Consider the following 19,931-nt stretch of genomic DNA (forward strand, 5'->3'; position numbering starts at 1 on the left):
TAGAAGTCTGAGTTACTACTGCTGAATATTTGAGTATTTGTTAAATTCACACACTAAAAAAGGTTTTGTCTGTCTGCTGTAACACAGACACAGATAAAATGAAAGTCACTATCACTAATACAGTTAAAATCGTCACAGGTTTAGAGAAGTCTGGTTACTGATCTGCTGCATGTATACGTGGATTCACAATAACCTGGTGCCGGTTTCACAAAGGTATTTCTGACTGGTCTGTAGCGTTAGGCCAGTCTTCATTTTGCTCATAGATTAGTCTAATGCAATTTAGACTGTTTCACAAAAATAAAGACTAACGTTAAGCAAAAAAAACTAGACACCTTACCCCCCAGGCTAACTCAGGCCTAAGACCCATGTTACCATGGTAACAACCGTTGACACCAACTGACCAGTAGCACCAAACAAAAAAAGGGGGGAAACATTTCTTTCTTTGCGTCTTATTGTTACACTCTTCACTAAATTTTCCAAGTAAAATGTCCTTGTAACTGTTGAATTCCTCCAGAAGACACATATATTCTGCTGGGGTAAACGGAGCTGAGTGGTTGGATGAAGTCACTGGTTGACCATTTTATTTGTTTTGAAAAAGGTCTTAATTTACCCAGAATTCATTGTACAGTCGTCCTACTTAAGATAGTCAAGAACTAAACCGCTTTGTGCAACGGATGAATTTAGACGTCTATCTGTTGTATCTAAGCAACAGTCCTCTGGTTACTTAAGTGCATGTAAATGGTGTAAAAACTGGTCTCTGAGACAAATTTTCTATGATATATTTCCTTCACTGAACAATCTGCTGCTAATAAACTACCAGAAATAGCATGTGGTGTCACAGAAGAAAGCTGTGGATGGATTTTAAGGTGGATTATTCCTTCATGTAGTCACACACAGATAAAAATCATATCCAGTCTACCTCCCCTGGAAACGTCACAGATGAGGTTCCAGGCTTTGATGAAGTCGGGCTCTTTGCTCTGCAGTCTGACGACACACTGGTACGCTCGCTTCTTAAAGTCCTCCTCCTCGTCGAAGCGCTTCTTAGACTCCTGATGGAGAGAGAGAGGAGGAGGAGGAGGAGGAGGAGGAGGAAAAATGAGGGGAAGATGTGGGCAGAGAAAGACAATAAAGCAAATAAGAGAAGGGAGGATGATGTTAGAAGTAAATGAGGTGTGGAGAGAAATGAGGGAGGACGACAGCAGAAAGGATTCAGACGATATTACGGCTGCAAAGAGCTTTAACAGCACAGAATTTTCTCCTTTACTGTTTTATAACTCACATTAACCGTCAAAAGTTTCTCTTTCATTCTTCCATTACTCATTAAACTATTTTCCCCTCTGTGAACTTCGCATGCAATAAAAACTATGATAGATGACTCTTCAGATATAGATTAACATGACACACAACATGCAAACAACCGTGCAGGAATTTAAGGGCTGCAACTGAGGATTATTTTCACTATCGCTCAATGTGACGATTATATACATGATTATTCGAGTTTGGTCTATAAAATGGTAAAAAATGCACATCAACATTTCCTGAAGCCCAACGTGACGTCTTTAAATAGCTCGTTCTGTCCGATCGAGAGTCTAAAACGTTAAGATATTTAGTTTACTATCATGTATGATGAAGAAAAGCAGCAAACAATTAAGAAGCTGGAAACTATAAACGTTTTGCATTACGATTAAATGATTACCAAAATAGTTGCAGATACATTTTCTGATTGAATCGAACCATCACATATGTAGGTGTTATGCTACCAGAAGACAACAATAGCTTCACTTCCTTCTTCAAACGTTGAAACATACAGCGACTAGTATTAAACTTAATATGAGTGACAGTAACTGTGAGTTAAAGATCCTCTCTAGACATGTTTTAAGATGGATAACGATATTCTTTTTGTGTCTAATATGGGTTTTTCCACTGATAGTATTTCAGGAAAGTATGATTATCTTGACATTTATGGTCAGAATAATCCAAGCATGAAAGTTTTATACCAACATTTCTTGTTTTTATCTCTGTGGATTCAGACAGTGAGCGGCAGTGGGAACACACAGAGAGAGACAGATGGAGATTTAACTAACTTTGTAGAAGGCCTGCAGGTCACTGATGGGCGGAGAGACGGTCAGGTAGTTTGGGAATTTATCCTGCAGGTGGGCGATCAGCATCCCGAACTGGGTCCCCCAGTCTCCCACATGGTTCAACCTGAGAATAACAACCAGTCACAACAACTCTACAACAACATTCTCGACTTGATTACTTTGTAAATTTGAGGACATAGTTTAGGGGATTTTGGCCCTGCTACAGTCTGAACTCAAAGCTGCCAAGTGATGACTGTAACTCCTTTATTCTCACTCCAACATCAGGTCAAGAACTACCCTTCATCAACGCTTTGGTCCAAGATGAGGAATTGTGAAAACTAGGTCACATTTCTCTGGAAATTGCTGTGATACTCATAGTTTCAAAAGACTAAAACATATGTTAACATATAATAGAGGGTTACATGCTAAATGTCAGCAAGTTTACCAACAGATAATAGATGCTAATATACATGTTAATGCTAACTGTAGGCTGCTCGTTAGTATGCCAACATCTTAAGGTAGCACTGAGATCAAAGCACAGCTGAGACCGACAGAGTACAGCTTAGACTGATCAAAGGCGTATATATCTCATGATGCTGCTAGTATGGCTACAGAGCTAGAGTCAGAGAAACATTTAAGGACAGGTTCACAGTTTTTCAAGTGTGTCTTAAAACAACAGTCAGGTGTCCATATGGTCAGTGAAAGAGGTTTTCCTCACTGGAATCATTCCTCCTGTTCATACTGGATATTAAAAGATGCTTTCGATGTAAGTGATGGAGGCCAAAATCCACAGTGTGTCCACACAGTCATTTAAAAGTTGATGTGAAGCTTCTATTCAGCTTCAGCAGTCTAAGTTATTCATATCAAGTGGATATCTGACACATTTACAGTCTTTTTAGCATCAAATTCCCTCTTTGTGTTTCCCTGTTGAGCTGCAGGTGGAAGTATAGTAACAAAAAGAGGGACTTTGACACTAAAAAGACTGTAACGTTGAAAGATATCTGCTTGATTTGACTCATTTGGACGCTGAAGCTTCATATTAGCTTCAGATAAACTTTTACATTTTGGATTTTGAAAGGATCTGGTCAGTATGAACAGGAGGAATGATTACAGCAAGAAAAACAGGTTTCAATGTTCATTTAGACTCCTGACCTAAAACTTATGAACCTGTCCTTTACTGCCCTTTTAAAGCATTATTTATGCACAGTTCAAGGGATGCTGAATAGTGGGGCTAACGTAGCTTAGCGCTGTGATCATGTTTCAGATGCAGGTTGTGTGACTGAACTGACCTGAGAACATCGTAGCCCAGAAACTCAAACAGCCGACACATACTGTCCCCGATGATGGTGGAGCGCAGGTGACCCACGTGCATCTCTTTGGCGATGTTGGGAGAGGAGAAATCCACCACCACCTGATGACCACACAAAACCAGTTAATCATGACTATAATAAATAAAACTGTGAAATGTAGCACATATTTTTACCAAAATTCATTACGTGATGAAGCAAGATGATGCCATTAAAAGAACAGCAGTCAAAGCTCAAATGATGGGAAACCATGTAGAAAACATGATGGAAATATGACATTTCTGTTTGTTTCATGTATTGATTTGAGGAACGTTACAGTCTCCTCATCCCTCCACACATACCTGATGTGGTTGTCATGATTTATACACCAAGTCAGTTTCCATTGCACTCTCTCTTGCATTTTCTTTTTATTGATATACCAACTTTTCCACTTCAGTCAAGCATAAAAATGCCTTTTTCCCCAAATCTCTGGTGTTCTTACTTAGGTTTTTCTAAGCACTAATTGGAAAAAAGGTAGATGGGAACACACTTATCAATAACAACACTACTTTGAGATTCAAAACCACAGAGTTTCACCAGAATTGTCGGTCAATTTAAATGTGAAAATGGTGGATGAGTTTTTACTCTCAATCTTAAAAAAAAAACAGAACATTAGTAGCTTTTTGTTTCTATCCTGCAAAACTCTTTTTCACCCTCTTCCCATCTGAAGAATCTTAATATTTTACACACATCTAATAAGCTCTACTTGTTTCCTGTTTTATTTTTATCATGTGAAGATAAATAAAACTTTTTCTGATCCAGATTAAAGCCACTGTGTGTGAGATTTTTGACTTTGACGACCCCCAGTGGTAGAATCAAAAATCACCTTTACAGCAGAAAGCAAAGCACACTGAGACCATACATCTGAAGACCAAAACATGTCAAAATCATCATGTAGTCATATCCAGTGTGACAAACCTTCTTCCTGGAGGCCAGCGGTGGGGGCTGAACTCCGTTGACCAACAGGTTGCTCAACAGTTTGGACACAAACATCTTCTTCAGGTGGATGTTGATGAACCCTGAAGATGAAACAGACGTCACACACGAGACGATGAGACTGAATAGCAGCAGATACCGCTGTAAGAATACAGACTAATGTAACAGATGCTTCAGTGAGGAATCTAGTAACTGAATATCTAGATAAATTAAAGTTATAATCCTCGAGATTTCAGTCCTGGGTGATTTGGCGACACCTGTGGTCACTGGTGGTAATGACAGGTGCGGTTTAATGAGATGATTCTGATCTCTCAGAAACATAACAGAGGTTCAACAGGTGTGTCTGTTTACACTGAAACCAAACACACTTGCACTGTAGGTAGAATGATTCCTCCACTTACAATGAAAAATGACTATAGGAAGGTAAAAAAATTTTAATGATTATTGCTGAAGAAAATGTTAAACATGAATATCAAAAAACAGGGTTTGATTTTAATAAACATGTTAAGTATTTTAACTTTAAATCAGCTACTGTTTCGCTGTGAACAGTTAAATTTTTTTGCACTAATACTATACTATACTTTAATGCAAAGCTTTGAGATTTCAATTTTATCAATTTCTTTGCAAAATTTGTCAACTGATTTTTTTTTTTTTTTTTAAAGGAGAGATAAACTGTTATTTGTCTTTTTAAATTGTGCCGCTGTCAAAGCTTTTTAAAACAACTTTATTTGATAAAATATCAAATAAATTTTTTTATTTGATGAAATAAAATTCTAAGCATCATTTTATTTTATCAACTGACGATGTATAATAATCAATTTCTTTTAAAAATTTATCAAACCATGAGAAAATAAATATGACTTTTTAAAAACTGATTTGATTTCTGTGAGGCGTTTTTTGTTCTTGCTTTTTTGAATTTCTGAGTTCTATCAATATTTTTCCAGGTGTTTTTTTTGTTTTTTTTTTAACAAATGTTTATGTATTTTTTTCTTGAAATGTTTTGTTGTTTCGCTAATTTTCGTTCATAATTAACGTTTTTCTGAATGTTAAAAATATTTTTCAGGTGTATTTTCTTCCTGAAATTTCAGGTTATTTTGCTAAATGTATCATAAAAATATAATCTGTTAGCAGCAGTAGTTTTTTTTTTTATGTTGTGATGATTGTTTTTGTGTGTAAATGCTGTATTTTATTATTTTTTATCTGATTAGATCTTTGAAGGGACCGTGTACCACATTTGCATTATGTTCTATATTACCAGAATATTGTAATGTTTAAAAACATATAAAAATAATTAAATATTTCACCCATTTTTGAAACTCAAAAATATGAATGCAATAACAGAAAGAGCGCAGGAAGCAGTGACTGTGGGAAATCTCTCTGCAGTGCTGGTTTCAAACGTTTCCCATTAAAAGTCTGACATTATCAGATCTTCTGCCTCCGTACCTGGTCCTGCGATTTCAGTTTTCTGGATGAGCTCGTTGTCTGAAAGGTTCTGGATGATCTTCTCTGCAATTTCCCTCGGGTTGACTTTAATCCCCTTTGCCTTCAGCATCTATAACAACAAAGTCAAGACATATATTGGCTTAAAATGTGTTAAATGAACAGCTTCAAACATTCATTTCCAACTAATTTCCTGACCTGCCAGGCAGCTAACAGCAGTCTACACTGAACCTTAAACGCAGCACTGCAGAGCTTCCAACAGATTAACAATGAGCTTGTGGTAACTTCTGACAAGTGTAATTTGATGTAAAGGATTTTCACAGATGATCAAAACTGCAGCAGTAGTGCTGATTCAGCAGTTTTCCACAACAGAACAATATGAAACGCTGCACTGTTATAATGAAAAGCCTCTAAATATAATCAGAGCAGCTGCAACGGTGAATCAAATTCACCATAAAACCTTTTAATGCTGTTAAAAATGAGATATTAAACCATTTAGCCTCATAACGAATGAACAATAACTTCTGTACTTTCTGAGCACAGGTCTGTTTTGTTACTAGAAAGAAAGGATTAGGAGAAAAAACATTTTTAAAACCTTTCCCACCAAGGTCAATCAAGGCCTGAAATTTAAGGCAGTTGAGGAACTGTCTCTCCATGTTACATCTAATTTTCTCAGATCAAAGACTCAGTGGTCAGACCTGGGCCATGGCCATGGCGCTGTTGCACTGGTAGTCTCCAAATTTGGCCTGCTGGTTGGGCGTGACGGACAGCGGAGGGTTGTCCAGCTCAGGGCAGGACGCCCGGATGGCCTCGCCGAAAATCTCCTGGAGCCGCTGGTTGATGTTCATCATGGATTTACTGCAGTGAGTCCTCTCCCCCTGCAGATTCTGAGGAACCACAACATGTCAGCTTCACTAAACATAATGATTATAAAGGAAGAAGAACACACAAATACAGGAAAGCCATATTTTGGTAAAACTATGCAGCTACAATAGTTCCAGAAAGTTTCTATAAATGTTTTCATACTTTTTTTCAGCTGTAAAAAAAATCGTCAATATTGAAAGTTGAAGTTGTAACAAGCTGTTCTCTGGAGAAGAAAACAACAAAATTATATTCATTAGCCTAAAAATTTGGATAAAACAGGACCCCCCCGATGCTTTATTAGAATTTTAGTTTGTTTATTTTACTGATATTTTGGTTCTTGTTTTCCTGAATTATCATAACAGTTTTCAGGTGTTTTTAATTCAAATGTTAATATATTTTTTTCCTAAATGTTTTAAAAACAGTTTCATGGAGGCCAGACTATGTTAAATATGTGTCCCCTTCATTCATACAATAATCATAAATACTGGACAGTTTGATAGCATAATATGTCTTTTTTTCTACTTGTCATTTATTCTTCTCTGTCAATTTGTATTTGTGTGCAGCTTTCTGATTTTGTTTCAAGGGGTAGTTTAACTTATCCTCTACTTATCTTCATTCTTATCGTTCTTGAGCTGCTATAACTCCAAATTCCTGGAGGAAGTGTTATCTTACATGATCTTATCTTAATATACCAGAACATCAAGGATAAAGGTAAATATATACTATTCAGCAAACACTTTTACAGACTAGACAGAGCAAGATGCAACTTCTTAGTTCACAAAAAAAACTTTACAGGTAATGTTGTCAAAAAGAACAGCATTTCTTATCCTTATCTTCTCCCGTAGGTTGTAACCATTAATGTTCAGTCTAGGCCTAATAATTACCTCCATTATTGATTGATCTGCTGATTTTTTTTTCAATTAATTAATTGTTTAGTCTATAAATTGTTTAAAAAAAGTGCCAATCACAATTTCTCTGAGCCCACAGTGATGTCTTCAATTAGTTTGTTTTGTCCGACAAGTCCAAAACCAGAAGATATTCAATTTACCATCATATATGACAAAGAAAAGCACCAAATCCTCACATTTGAGAAGCTGAAACCAGAGAATATTTGGCATTTCTGCTTAAATGACTGAAAAATAGTTGCAGATTAATTTTCTGTTGATCAACTACTCAATTTATCGTTGCAGCTCTAGTCCAGTCACCCTTCATCTTTAATCCGCCGGGTCACTCACCCTCTTCAGGATGTTGAGACGATACTTCAGCTTAGTGTTTTCCTCTCGCAGTTCGTCCAGACGTGGAGATGAATTCAGGTTCTGCGGGTTCTTTAGACTCTCGATCTCTGCAGAGAGACTCCGGATCTCCCGCTCCTGAAAAGAAAAGAAAAAGACATTTTTATTTATGATGCCTGTTTCATCACCCGATAAAGGAAAGTGAGAGAAAAAAACTCTAGAAACACTGACCACATTTAACCAACACGCTCTATTCCAGTGTTAAACCAAGCTGGTACCCGTTTCCTGAGAACAGCATCAACTTTGTTTTGATACAGTTGAGACTAAAAAACTACAATAAACTAACCAGAGCCGAGTAAAAATAAAGACATTCAGAATAATCCAAACAATGTCATTACTATAAAAGAGGACCAAGTATAGAACCCTGTGGTACACCTCAGGAGACTTAAAAAAATAGATATAGAAAAAATAATAATTTTTTAAACTGTAACTCTTTCTGGAAACAGTTACTGACACAAACTATAAATAATAATAATAAAAAAAAAATCAATGATAATTCTTTTGAATAGATCTGAAATGATAAGTCAATTAATCACCATCAAGTCACCAAAAATAATATAGCAACTATTTTGATCATATATTTGTTTAAGTAATTTTTCAAGTACAAATTACAATCATTCCTCAGTTCAGCTTCTCACTTGTGAGAATCATCTGCTTTCCTTTATCCTATTTCAGAGTAAACTGAATATTTTGGGGGTTAGACGTTGTTAGAGTTGTTCAGGGAAAACAAGAAATTTGATTACATCAAATAAGGCTGAAGGAAATTATGATGGGCATTTTTCACAACTTTCTGACATTTTAAATAATCAATAGTTTAAAACAATCAGTTGTTGTGACCCTACTTCAGAATAAACTGAGTTTAAATGTGTTAAAAAGAATGACTATATCAGCAAACACTTGTTATTATACAAGACTTGCTCTCTGGTATTATTTATACCTATCTGCTGCTACCTGCCCATTTGCATTATTGTATGTTGTATATGTTTTATGTTTTTTTAACGGTGTGTTATGCTATGTGTATTGTATGTACTTTTACTGCACTTTGGGAGAAGCCAAAGAAAAATTTCCACTGAGGTGGACAATAAAGTCAATCAATCTATTTACAGCTCTGCCAGGAATAAATCTGATAAGTAAAAACAGTTTTATAGTAGATCAAGTAGATTAAATGAGAATGAAACCAAAAGCTGCCACATTATCAGTACATGATGCAACAAAGTCTTCAATCAAGACTTCCTTGAAGCGTTTCATGTGAAGAACTCAACTTCTTGGTTGAATTGCTTCTTAGATGTATTTTAGTTTATTTTGTAGATGAACAGAGAAGACATAAACTGGGATTAAAAGAGATACTCTTAATCACAGACTCACTACACATCTTTAAAAGATAAAATCAGCTTTTTTATCCATAGTGAACCATCCAGGGTCTTTTATAAGAACGCTAGAGCAACACTAGATTTCAGTGCTTTAACTTAAAATGCAGCTCCCATTCAACATCTCACATGCAAACAGTTAACAGTTTGAGGAAAGTTTATAGTAGGCCTACATAAAGTAGATTAAATGAGAATGAAACCAAAAGCTGCCACGTTATCAGTACATGATGCAACAAAGTCTTCAATCAAGACTTCTATGAAATCGCTCGACAAAACCCTGAAATATTCTGGTGTTCAGATGAACAAAAACTGGAATGGCTGTTTAATTTTGATGTGTTTAAACTTGTCAACTTTATCTTAAAAGCCTGAAAAAGAAGGCGAGATAGATTGTTTAATTAGTAGTTATTTTTCATTAATACATACAGTAGTAAGCTTCTGACAGTGAGGATGATGTTCTGAAGATCTGAAGGTGAAAGATGCTTCACTGTACTCTGATCCTGGCTTGTTTGAAGTTATGGTGTCTTGTAAGCGCCTGCAGGCTGGGCACGCTATTGTATGCACGACACGATAATAACATTTCATTCATTCATCGTAAAATTACAAATAACTGCATTAATGTAACACTACATTGTTCAATGTGACGGTTTCACAGGCGTGCAGATGATGATAAACTTTATTGAGCAAACAGTCTTTGTCTTACAAACATTTCATCTTATTGCTGAATGCAATTACAAAAATTTTGTTAAAACATACATCACCTGTCCGTTTTAAAAGATTTTCATTTATTTGCTTTTCTAAATCCTCCTCCTCCTCCTGACAGTTCAACTGCTTTCAGTGTTTACAATCAAACTAACAATTCAGCTGCCTACAGGGGATACAATTGTAATTAAAAACTGCTTTCACTCTTCAAAAGACACTTTAACTGTTTTCAGTGCTTTAATTTAAAATGCAGCTCCCATTCAACATCTCACATGCAAACAGTTAACAGTTTGAGGAATTTAAACCAAGAAATTTGATTACATCAAATAAGGCTGAAGGAAATTATGATGGGCATTTTTCACAACTTTCTGACATTTTAAATAATCAATAGTTTAAAACAATCAGTTGTTGTGACCCTACTTCAGAATAAACTGAGTTTAAATGTGTTAAAAAGAATGACTGCATCAGCAAACACTTGTTATTATACAAGACTTGCTCTCTGGTATTATTTATACCTATCTGCTGCAACCTGCCCATTTGCATTATTGTATGTTGTATATGTTTTATGTTTTTTTAACGGTGTGTTGTGTTATGTGTATTGTATGTACTTTTACTGCACTTTGGAAGAAGCCAAAGATAAATTTCCACTGAGGTGGACAATAAAGTCAATCAATCTATTTACAGCTCTGCCAGGAATAAATCTGATAAGTAAAAACAGTTTTATAGTAGATCAAGTAGATTAAATGAGAATGAAACCAAAAGCTGCCACATTATCAGTACATGATGCAACAAAGTCTTCAATCAAGACTTCCTTGAAACGTTTCATGTGAAGAACTCAACTTCTTGGTTGAATTGCTTCTTAGATGTATTTTAGTTTATTTTGTAGATGAACAGAGAAGACATAAGCTGGGATTAAAAGAGATACTCTTAATCAAAGACTCACTACACATCTTTAAAAGATAAAATCAGCTTTTTTATCCATAGTGAACCATCCAGGGTCTTTTATAAGAACGCTAGAGCAACACTAGATTGACTGATCGGTAGTCAACTATAAAATTAATAAAATGTGAAGACTATCTTGTGTGTCTGTAACATGTAAGGAAGAAACCACTCCCATCAGGATAGAAATGTTTCATCATAGGGTAAAGGTGATCACTCAGAACAACTCTGTATTGATTAGCAGTGACCCTTCCCTCTAAGGGGACAAGTGGATCCAAACCATGTCAGCAAAATGCCCCCCACAGCATAACAGAGCCACCAGATCCCCTCACTGTAGGGGTCAAGCATTCAGACCTGTATGGTTCCTTTGGTGTACGCCACACATCCACTCTCCCACTTGTTGATATCACTTTTTTCTATCTCTCTGTAGACCAGTGACTATGGTTTTTGCACCACTGAACTCTCAAATGTACATACACCTTTGTAATGAGGGATTTATGCACTGCCACCCTACTATAACATCCCTCGCTATGTAATTGTTGATGGACTGTTGTTGCTGACACAGTCTGATCACGTCCTGCATTGACATTTTCTGACGACCACAATGTCCCATCCTGTTCACTGATTTCTTTCCCATACATCTCAATGCAGATGTCACTTTAGTCACTGTTCCTATTGAAACACCAGCCAGTTGAACAGTCTTTGTGACTCAAGCTCCTAACATATGTGCCCCAACAATGAACTCCCTTTCAAAGTCATTTAGATCTTTTCCTCTTGCCATCCTGATATATAAAAAAAAATCTGAATCAACTGGGCCTGCTCAGTACTTTTATACATGTCACAGAGCATGATTGGATGTTAACTACTTCATTGTACCATGCAGTTAACCTGTGTGCATCTGCATTCGTTATGTTTCCTAACTCATTTATTCAGATTTTTCCTTTAATTTGTCACCCGTCTATAAATATATAATGAATGACAGGTGGCTTTGTGTTAGTACAATCTGACCTCCATAGAGAGGAGGATACTCGCACAAGACTCCATTCAAATATCTGCTATTTTAATAATATTCTTATTGTAAATACAGTCGCACGTCTTGTAGAGTTTAACTTAACATCGTGTACCAATATATTATATTTTCAGGTAAATTCGGCGCAGAAATCAGAGGCAAAGTAACGACAAACAGCTTTATAGCTGCTCGCTGATGTGCCGTCACAGCGCTGCGCTGCGGCCACAGTCGGCTGGTCGGCGACTTAACGGACACCTGGGAAGCGAAACAAAAAGTGTATTTTTTTCTAATATGAGCGATATTTGCCGTAAGTACTGTTCGCCGAATTTGAGCACTGTGACGAACTACTCGACTGACGCTCTTTATTTTGTTCTATCATGTAGTTTATTGTAACTGATGAGCAGAAAAACTTTAAATTGACAGTTTGTTTAATGAAGTTTGGCGGTACGTTGACTTTACGCAAACACATTTAACCGGTTAGCTAGTGGTCGACTGACCTGTTGTTGCAGTCGGGCCTCGTACTCGGTTACAGGGTCTCCCATCTCTTCTGAAACGCTGGAGAGAAACTCTGCTGCCGGCTGGATGTGGAATCGCGTGGCTGATGAAACAAGCCGACAGAGGAGGAAGAAGTTCACAACTTTCAAGTATACTTCCGGTACTGCATACGTCATCAGTTTCTTCTTCTTCTTCTTTGTGTTTAGAAAGAGGAGGTTCGCAAACCAACGAAGAAGGTGGATTCCGCCCCCTACTGTTCGGCTAGTGTAGAATAATATCAGTAGGTTTAGACATAAAAGGAATTTGCCATCAAAAAACAGAAGATAAGAGAACATTTTAAGATTCTGTTGGACGATGTTTTATATAATGAATGCTCCTGTTTTTCTTAATGTGTCTGTTTTATCCTTGTGTAATGTATTTATATTACTGTCATTTTATTTTTGTTATTTTTGTCTTGTGTTTGTGTTTTATTTATGTTTCATGTAAGATTGTTGGTTTTACACTTTTTGTTATGTGACTTTAACAGTTGAAGTGGAAGTGGCAGTCGAAATACAAATACTGAAAGGAGTTGAAATTTAAGTGTTAGCACTCAACGCAGTTTGAGTAAATTGTTTATGAACACTGGAAGTTTTGGGAGTTAGAAGAGCATCTGAAGTTTTTTGTCTTTTTTTCATTTAAAGATAAGGTTCTTTCACCTGAAAGGATTTGAAGTGTCAGTCAAAGTGCAAACAAATACTGCAAGGAGCTAAAATGTAAACTGAGAGAAATACATGATTGCATTTGAGATATCAGTTAACGTTTAAGTGGGGAAAGTAACTGAACTGTCATTTGAAGAGTAAAAGATGAAAGCAGTTCAAGAGTAAGAGATGAAAACAATTAAAATATAAGTAGACATGAGTGTTGAAAGTAACTGAACTGTAATTTTAAAAGGCATGAAAGTAATTGAAGTGTAAAAGATGAAAGCATTTGAAATGTTTAAATAAATTACATTTTTATAAGAAAGTAACATTTTGTGAATTTAGTGCTTTATAGTCTGATTAAATAAAAAAAAATAAACATGACCTTGTTGTATATAATAATTTGTAAGTGACTTGAGTCTGTAAAAGTAATAATATTGCAGTAACAGTAGTAGTTCTGTAGCAGCTGCAGTCATAGAAGTTGTAGTGACCTTAATAATAGAAACATGGTCCAATTTCAACTGTTAAATGTAATAAAAACACACAAAAAAAGACACTCAAATCACATCAAAATAGAAGAGAAGAACTTTTTTATTTGTTGTGAAACTACAAAACATATTGTTTGTTTTTGTGCTGGTGAAATATTTACAACTCTGGTCGACAGTACAGTGTCTGAGAATAAAATTCACAGCTTTTCGGGACTCTCGCGATAAAAAGAAAAAAAACAGGAAAAGCACACCCAAAATCACAAAGTGCAATAAATACATGCTGTATATTTATCATAGCCGCCTCCAAACACGTTACCAGGTTCATCACCAGTCGTAATACAGATTCATTAGAAAAAAGAAAAAAAAAACAAACAATAATCAAACGAGGAAAAAAAAAATGCACTTGAACTTCAAATAAACAAACAAGAATTATATCACAACCTACATGATGAAAAAAATAATCATATGTGACTAACAGCATTTGTTTTTTTCTCTGAATGATTGTGATTTCTTGTAGCAAAAACCTACATTCTTTCATCCAGATGTTGTTATACATAAATGAGTCTTTTTTTTTTTTTTTTTTTAAATTTCGAGATTAAACAACATTCGGTCAATCATGACAACAGACAGAACTGTTCCACAGACTACACAGAGTCGTATTCTTTAACATCTACTCGCTCTACAGAGGAGGAAAACAAAAAAAAACAACAACAACAAAACAAGAAGGATTCATGAGAAGACAAACTGTTTACATTTACAAAAAAAAAAAAAAAAAATTCTCTATATTTCCAGCTTCTCTCAGAGCAGATGATGGCGGACAGGTTTGGACTTTTCATAAAGACACACGAAAAAAAATAAAAATAAAATAACAACATTTTACATGTTTTTCTCCAAAAGGCACACTCTCTCACGTAACTCCCAAAGGCTTTCATTAATTTAATTTCACAGTGTTCCTGCTACAGTAAAACCCTCAGCCTTGTCTGAGTACAGAGCTGCGTTCACACTGCAGGAGAAGGAAACCAGATCTGGCTGCTTCTGAAATCTGTGTTTTCAATGAAGTCTAAAGTGATCTGAAGGCAACTGCTGCGGTCATGTGACCTCAGTCTGAACAGTCGACTCGAAATTCAAACAACTTAAATGTCCAATTTGTAGAGGTTAAGTGAACTGATGGTGAGTTGCTAGAACATAATTATCTAGAAAGTTGCTTCAAGGTATAAAAACTTAAACCGAACAGGAAAGAGAGAAAAGGCTGAATGTTGCTACAAGAAAAACTCTTAAAGAACCACTGCAGCCATAAAGTTGTCGGGAGACTTGTGAGACAGATTGATTTTTTAAAAAAAAGGTTAAAATCTGTGCAGCTGAGGTCGAGATATTAAGATTTTTTGTTCCCTGTAGGAGTCAAAGTCCAGAAACAGTGGATACTACATTTCCCATAATGCAACGTGACAGTATCTTTCTGTTAAATCCCTCAAAAACTCCACAATTCTAGTCTTTAACGCAGGCTTTCTGTCAAAAACATCTGTAGTCTCCCAGCCCAAGCAAATCTGAACTGTTGATTGGACAAAACAAGGCATTCGAAGATGTCATCATGGCTCAAAGAAACTGTAACGTCTTTTTTTTTTTTTTACTATTTTCTGATATTTTAGACAAAACCACAAATCAATTAGTCAAGAAAGTGATCAAAAATATGAATATAATTGGTAGTTGTAGCCCTAATTATCACATGTGACAAAGAAATGGGCAAATTGATGTGGTGAGATCATATTTTTGCATGAAAAATTACTTTAATCAATCATGAGAATAGTTGCTGATCATCAATTAATCACTGCAGGTGTAATTAAATGTATTTCAGATCAGGAAGGCGACTGTTCAGACTGATATTATTGAAAAACATGAATATGAACAAAAAAACAAAAAGAGTTTAGTTCCTGCAGTGTGAACGTCCTCACAACGGTTGATTCAGTTCCCATCATTGAGTTTAGTGTTTGATTGTGTATTTGTGTTGATATTTACTTGTGCAAAATATTCCTACTTCTACCTGAACGTGTTGTGATTTTCTTTCCATTTGCGTGGATTAAAAACATTTACAGTATTTATTCATCAAGAAAACAAAGACAGATTTTAATTTGCAGACTTTTCTGGAGATCGTTGAAGGATCGGGGAGTGACGTTGGGGGGGGGGGGGGGGGGGGTATCAACTTCCTGTGTTGGTTTTAAAACATAAACACACACCAAAGGAAACACATGAACTAACATAGCTGAAAAATTAAGGGAAAACATCTGGAATGACAGCAGCAGCTTCACAGCCTCAGAGTGAAGGTTTTTTTTTTTTTTTTTTTACCAGCATCACCGGGAATGGAAAGACAATTGGATGAGTTGTTTGTGCTTTGTGGTGGATGTACCACAACGTACCCAGAATACACGTTCAGCACGGTGACCCAGCAAGAAACTGAACTGCTATCGAGGAAAGAGTCAGAATCACAGACAGCCCCAGCATGTCTGACACAGTCTGTGATTCATTTTTTCTATAAAACCACTAAGTTTATTCATCAGTGTCAGTACGAGGTGGGCGCAGCTTCCTGTGGCTCAACGAAATGATGACAGAACGTCATCGAACAGTCGACTTGCTGTACTTTAGTTCCCCCTCAAGAGGAGTCTTAACTGCAAGAAATACTTGCAGTATTAAAGGAATATTTTTCCTATCTCCTCATTAATTTAGGTAGTCCACCCTGAACTACTACGATTTACCTTTTTATCATTGGTTGTAAAATAGTATTAAATATTAATGAGAATGAACCAAAACCAAAACAATGAGCTGAAAGACACTAAAATGCATCACAGAGCTGATGGGAGCTGAAGAGTCGGGTGATAAATCTCTATAAGTTCTTCACTATGAGAAACATTTAATCCTTTATTAATATAAAAAATATCTATTAAAGCAGCTTTAAATACTTGATGAGTAGATATGAGGATGTTCGGTTTCGCTGGGGCACCGTGCTAACAGCTACAGAACGTCCAGTTATAAGAGACATGAGAGCGACTCAGATATGAATCTAAAATATCCAGTTACAGAGTGGAAACAGAGGGGAGAGAGGTCTGAAATTTAAACTATAAAAACTGACATATTATGAATATTTCAACCAGCCAATCAGAGTGAAGAACAGGAGCCTTAAGAAGCAAAGTAGGGCTGTGATCTTCCTGTTGGCCGGCAGCTGCTGGTCAATTTTTCTCATCTGGGTGTTTTTTTTTTTTGTGTTTTAGTTACTTCGAGTCAAACAATTATACAATCAGTAAGAAGTTCACAGTCATCAAAAATACATTTGATCTTCACTTCCTGTGTGTTTTAACAATCATCGTGTGCTTCAACAATCAACAACATTCCAGCGTGAGGCAAAGGCTTTTGGGTTTTTTATTTTACTCTCCAAAAACCCACATCAAGTTTCTTTTTTTCCTTTTTTTTTTTTTTTTAAACTTTTACCTCAAGTTTCTTAAAGTGCAAACTATCCGATCAACTACCTGAGTGTTAGTGAGAGTTAGTGCTGTTTGTACACCTTGTTAAGTGTGTGTGTGTGTAACTAGTGAGAAACAATCATGATGACTTTTTATTTTAGACCTAAAATGAGACGAGAATCTCGCTTCTGATAAACCCGCCGTTGGATCTCGACTCGCAGATCATTTTTTTAAAATATTACAATCAGATCCAGTTCATTAAACGTGACCTTTCTTTCTTTACTCATAATGTTCGTAAAGCAAAGACACACTTCCAGTTTTCCTCTCCGTTACCATGTAGTGTGTCATGTGGAGCCAAAACAGAAGGCGTGCTGAATATTTACAAACCATCTGTGCACCAGACAAGCTTCAGGGGGGGATCAACTCGCTTATTTTACACAAAAAAAACAGTTTCTGTTCGTGTCTGATTTGGAGATATTAAAGTTATTATCTGTAAGATTTCAGCCCTGGTTGATTTGGCGCCACCTGTGGTCACGGGTGGTAACAGCAGGTGTGTTTTAATACTACTAGTCCCGACACGTGTATCGACCACCGGGGGGCAGCAAACACGCTTCTGTCAGAAATATAACAGAAGAACAACGTGATGTGTAACTAACTGTTCAAATTGTTGTTTCAAGACTACTTAAGAAGTCGTACAAATAGCAACGAGAAATAAAGTTTGATGTTGAAATATCTCCTCTTCTTAAACTTTGTAGTGAAAATAAATTGTAGTGACTTTAGCAGACTTTTAAACAAGAACCAAGGATCTATATTCATGTTTTACGAGCGCCTGTACACGAGAAAATTACATTAAAAACATAAAATAAAAATAAAAATGCAGTGTGTGCTTGTATGTTTGTCTGCGTATAAAGTGTTTGTTTTCAAAATGCTTTAAAAACACATAACTTGAAGATCAATATTAAATATCTCTGTAAGTATAGATATTTAAGTTGCTTATTTCGCTTTAGTACCATTGTTTGATTTCATTTTGTGCTAACGATACTTTTTTTTTTTTTTGTCCAAAAGTGTCATTTTAGTACAAAAAACTCTTTGTATGCACATGTGCAGCAGTGTGACTTTGTGCTGGAATGATTTTAAACACCTAAGAGCCAATAAACAGCATGTTAGTAACAGAGACACAACGCCAAAAAACAAAGTAGAAGAGAGTATGGAATTAAAAATAAAAAAATGAAAAAAAGCTCCAGTTGTGCCGTCACCAATTCACAAACAGAAACTATCCACATTAGAAATGCTGAGCTCTTTAAAATGGTTTCTTCATGGTTTTCAATGTGTTTTTTTCCTACTAATATATAGTGGAAAAAATTAGTTCTATAGATATATATATATAGAGAACAGAAAATAACATGAATTCAGACACTTTCTGTGTATATATATATGTATATAAACATATATATATACACATATATGTATATATACATACATATATACATATATATATACAGATATATATCTTAAAATTCTTCATAGCACCGCCAAACATTTGCTTTATTTCTGTGAGAACAGCAGGTTAAGAATCAGGGAGGAAGAAATACTTTGAAATGCTTCTCTACACGTCATCGGCCGGCAGGTCGGGGATGCTGGTCTTTGCTCGTGTGAAGAACGCCATCTTCTCTCTGAAATCACACAGGAAACATTCAGACCAGTAAGACCAGTGAGCATGAAGCTGAAGACAGCAAGATCTTTAACGGTAGGTTCACAATTTCTCAAGTGTGTCTTAAAACAACAGTCAGGAGCCCAAATGAACATTTAAACATGTTTTTCTTGCTGTTGGGGACAAAATCCACAGTCCTCCTTCTGTGCAAAAACAGATTTAAAAGTTTATCTGAAGCTAATCTGAGGCTTCAGCGTCCAAACGAGTCAAATGAAGTAGATATCTTTCAACGTTACAGTCTTTTTAGTGCCAAAGTCCCTCTTTTTGTTACTATACTTCCACCTGCAGCTCAACATTTGATGCTAAAAAGACTGTAAATGTGTCAGATATCCACTTGATATGAATAACTCAGACTGCTGAAGTGTCATATAAGCTTCACATCTACTTTTAAATGACTGTGCGGACACACTGTGGATTTTGGCCTCCATCACTTCCATTGAAAGCACATTTGAAGGATCTTTTAATATCCAGTATGAACAGGAGGAATGATTACAGCGAGGAAAGGTAAGTAATGTACAAGACCAAAACCAACAAGCCCTAAAAACAGTGCTCCCAATAACATCCTCATGACTAACTCCACGACTTTTTCTTTCCTCCTCTGACTGAAACCTTGTCTGTGTTGATCAAACGTCTCAGGAATCTCAACAGAAAGTTTAACTACAGGACTAAAACACTCTTACATCAGAGAAGGACTTGAGAGTATTTTATGAAGCCTCCTTGTGTGACATCGCTGCTCTTCTACACTCTCAGCCACAAAGTAGACATCGTGATGATCGATATGTTGCAGTTGTGGTTTGAAATATTAAACAGTGATAAAATTTTGAAATGCAGAAAACGGCAAAATGTTTTATGTTTATAGGAAAATAATCTAGATGACTGAATTTTACTTGGTTATATATGCAAAAAAACTATTTTAGACTTCACCAAGTCACATTTGCATTATGCTGTAAGTAAACACTAGCAAGTCACTCTAAGACATGATTTATGACATATGAAAATACTTTAATCTAATCTGTTTTTTCAGCAAAAAAATGTTCAATGACCTCTCCTCCTTCTGCCTGATTAAAAATACACAATCTCTGAATATGGAAATATTTTTCATTTCTTAAGTTTTCCTGCTGGACACCAGGTGTCTCCT

At 35.9% G+C, this 19,931-nt stretch overlaps 2 protein-coding genes across 2 annotated transcripts in view; both read right to left on the bottom strand.

The window, feature by feature from the left end:
- The window catches only part of rars1 (arginyl-tRNA synthetase 1), a 35,232-nt gene extending 22,590 nt beyond the window's left edge, over positions 1-12,642 (bottom strand). Inside the window, exons 1-8 of the mRNA XM_067608895.1 lie at positions 12,471-12,642; positions 7,903-8,037; positions 6,502-6,690; positions 5,807-5,915; positions 4,346-4,446; positions 3,371-3,492; positions 2,085-2,205; positions 920-1,049 (exon numbers count right to left, since the gene is read on the bottom strand). Coding sequence (XP_067464996.1) covers positions 920-1,049; positions 2,085-2,205; positions 3,371-3,492; positions 4,346-4,446; positions 5,807-5,915; positions 6,502-6,690; positions 7,903-8,037; positions 12,471-12,515 — 952 coding nt within the window. The 5' untranslated portion in view covers positions 12,516-12,642. The remainder of the gene's footprint in view (positions 1-919; positions 1,050-2,084; positions 2,206-3,370; positions 3,493-4,345; positions 4,447-5,806; positions 5,916-6,501; positions 6,691-7,902; positions 8,038-12,470) is intronic.
- Positions 12,643-13,718: 1,076 nt separating this feature from the next.
- wwc1 (WW and C2 domain containing 1) overlaps positions 13,719-19,931 on the bottom strand; it is a 63,192-nt gene continuing 56,979 nt past the window's right edge. Inside the window, exon 22 of the mRNA XM_067608887.1 lies at positions 13,719-18,755. Within this exon, the coding sequence (XP_067464988.1) occupies positions 18,689-18,755 (67 nt within the window). The 3' untranslated portion in view covers positions 13,719-18,688. The remainder of the gene's footprint in view (positions 18,756-19,931) is intronic.

The sequence above is a fragment of the Thunnus thynnus genome, chromosome 13, assembly GCF_963924715.1.
Source record: "Thunnus thynnus chromosome 13, fThuThy2.1, whole genome shotgun sequence".
Lineage (NCBI taxonomy): Eukaryota > Metazoa > Chordata > Actinopteri > Scombriformes > Scombridae > Thunnus > Thunnus thynnus.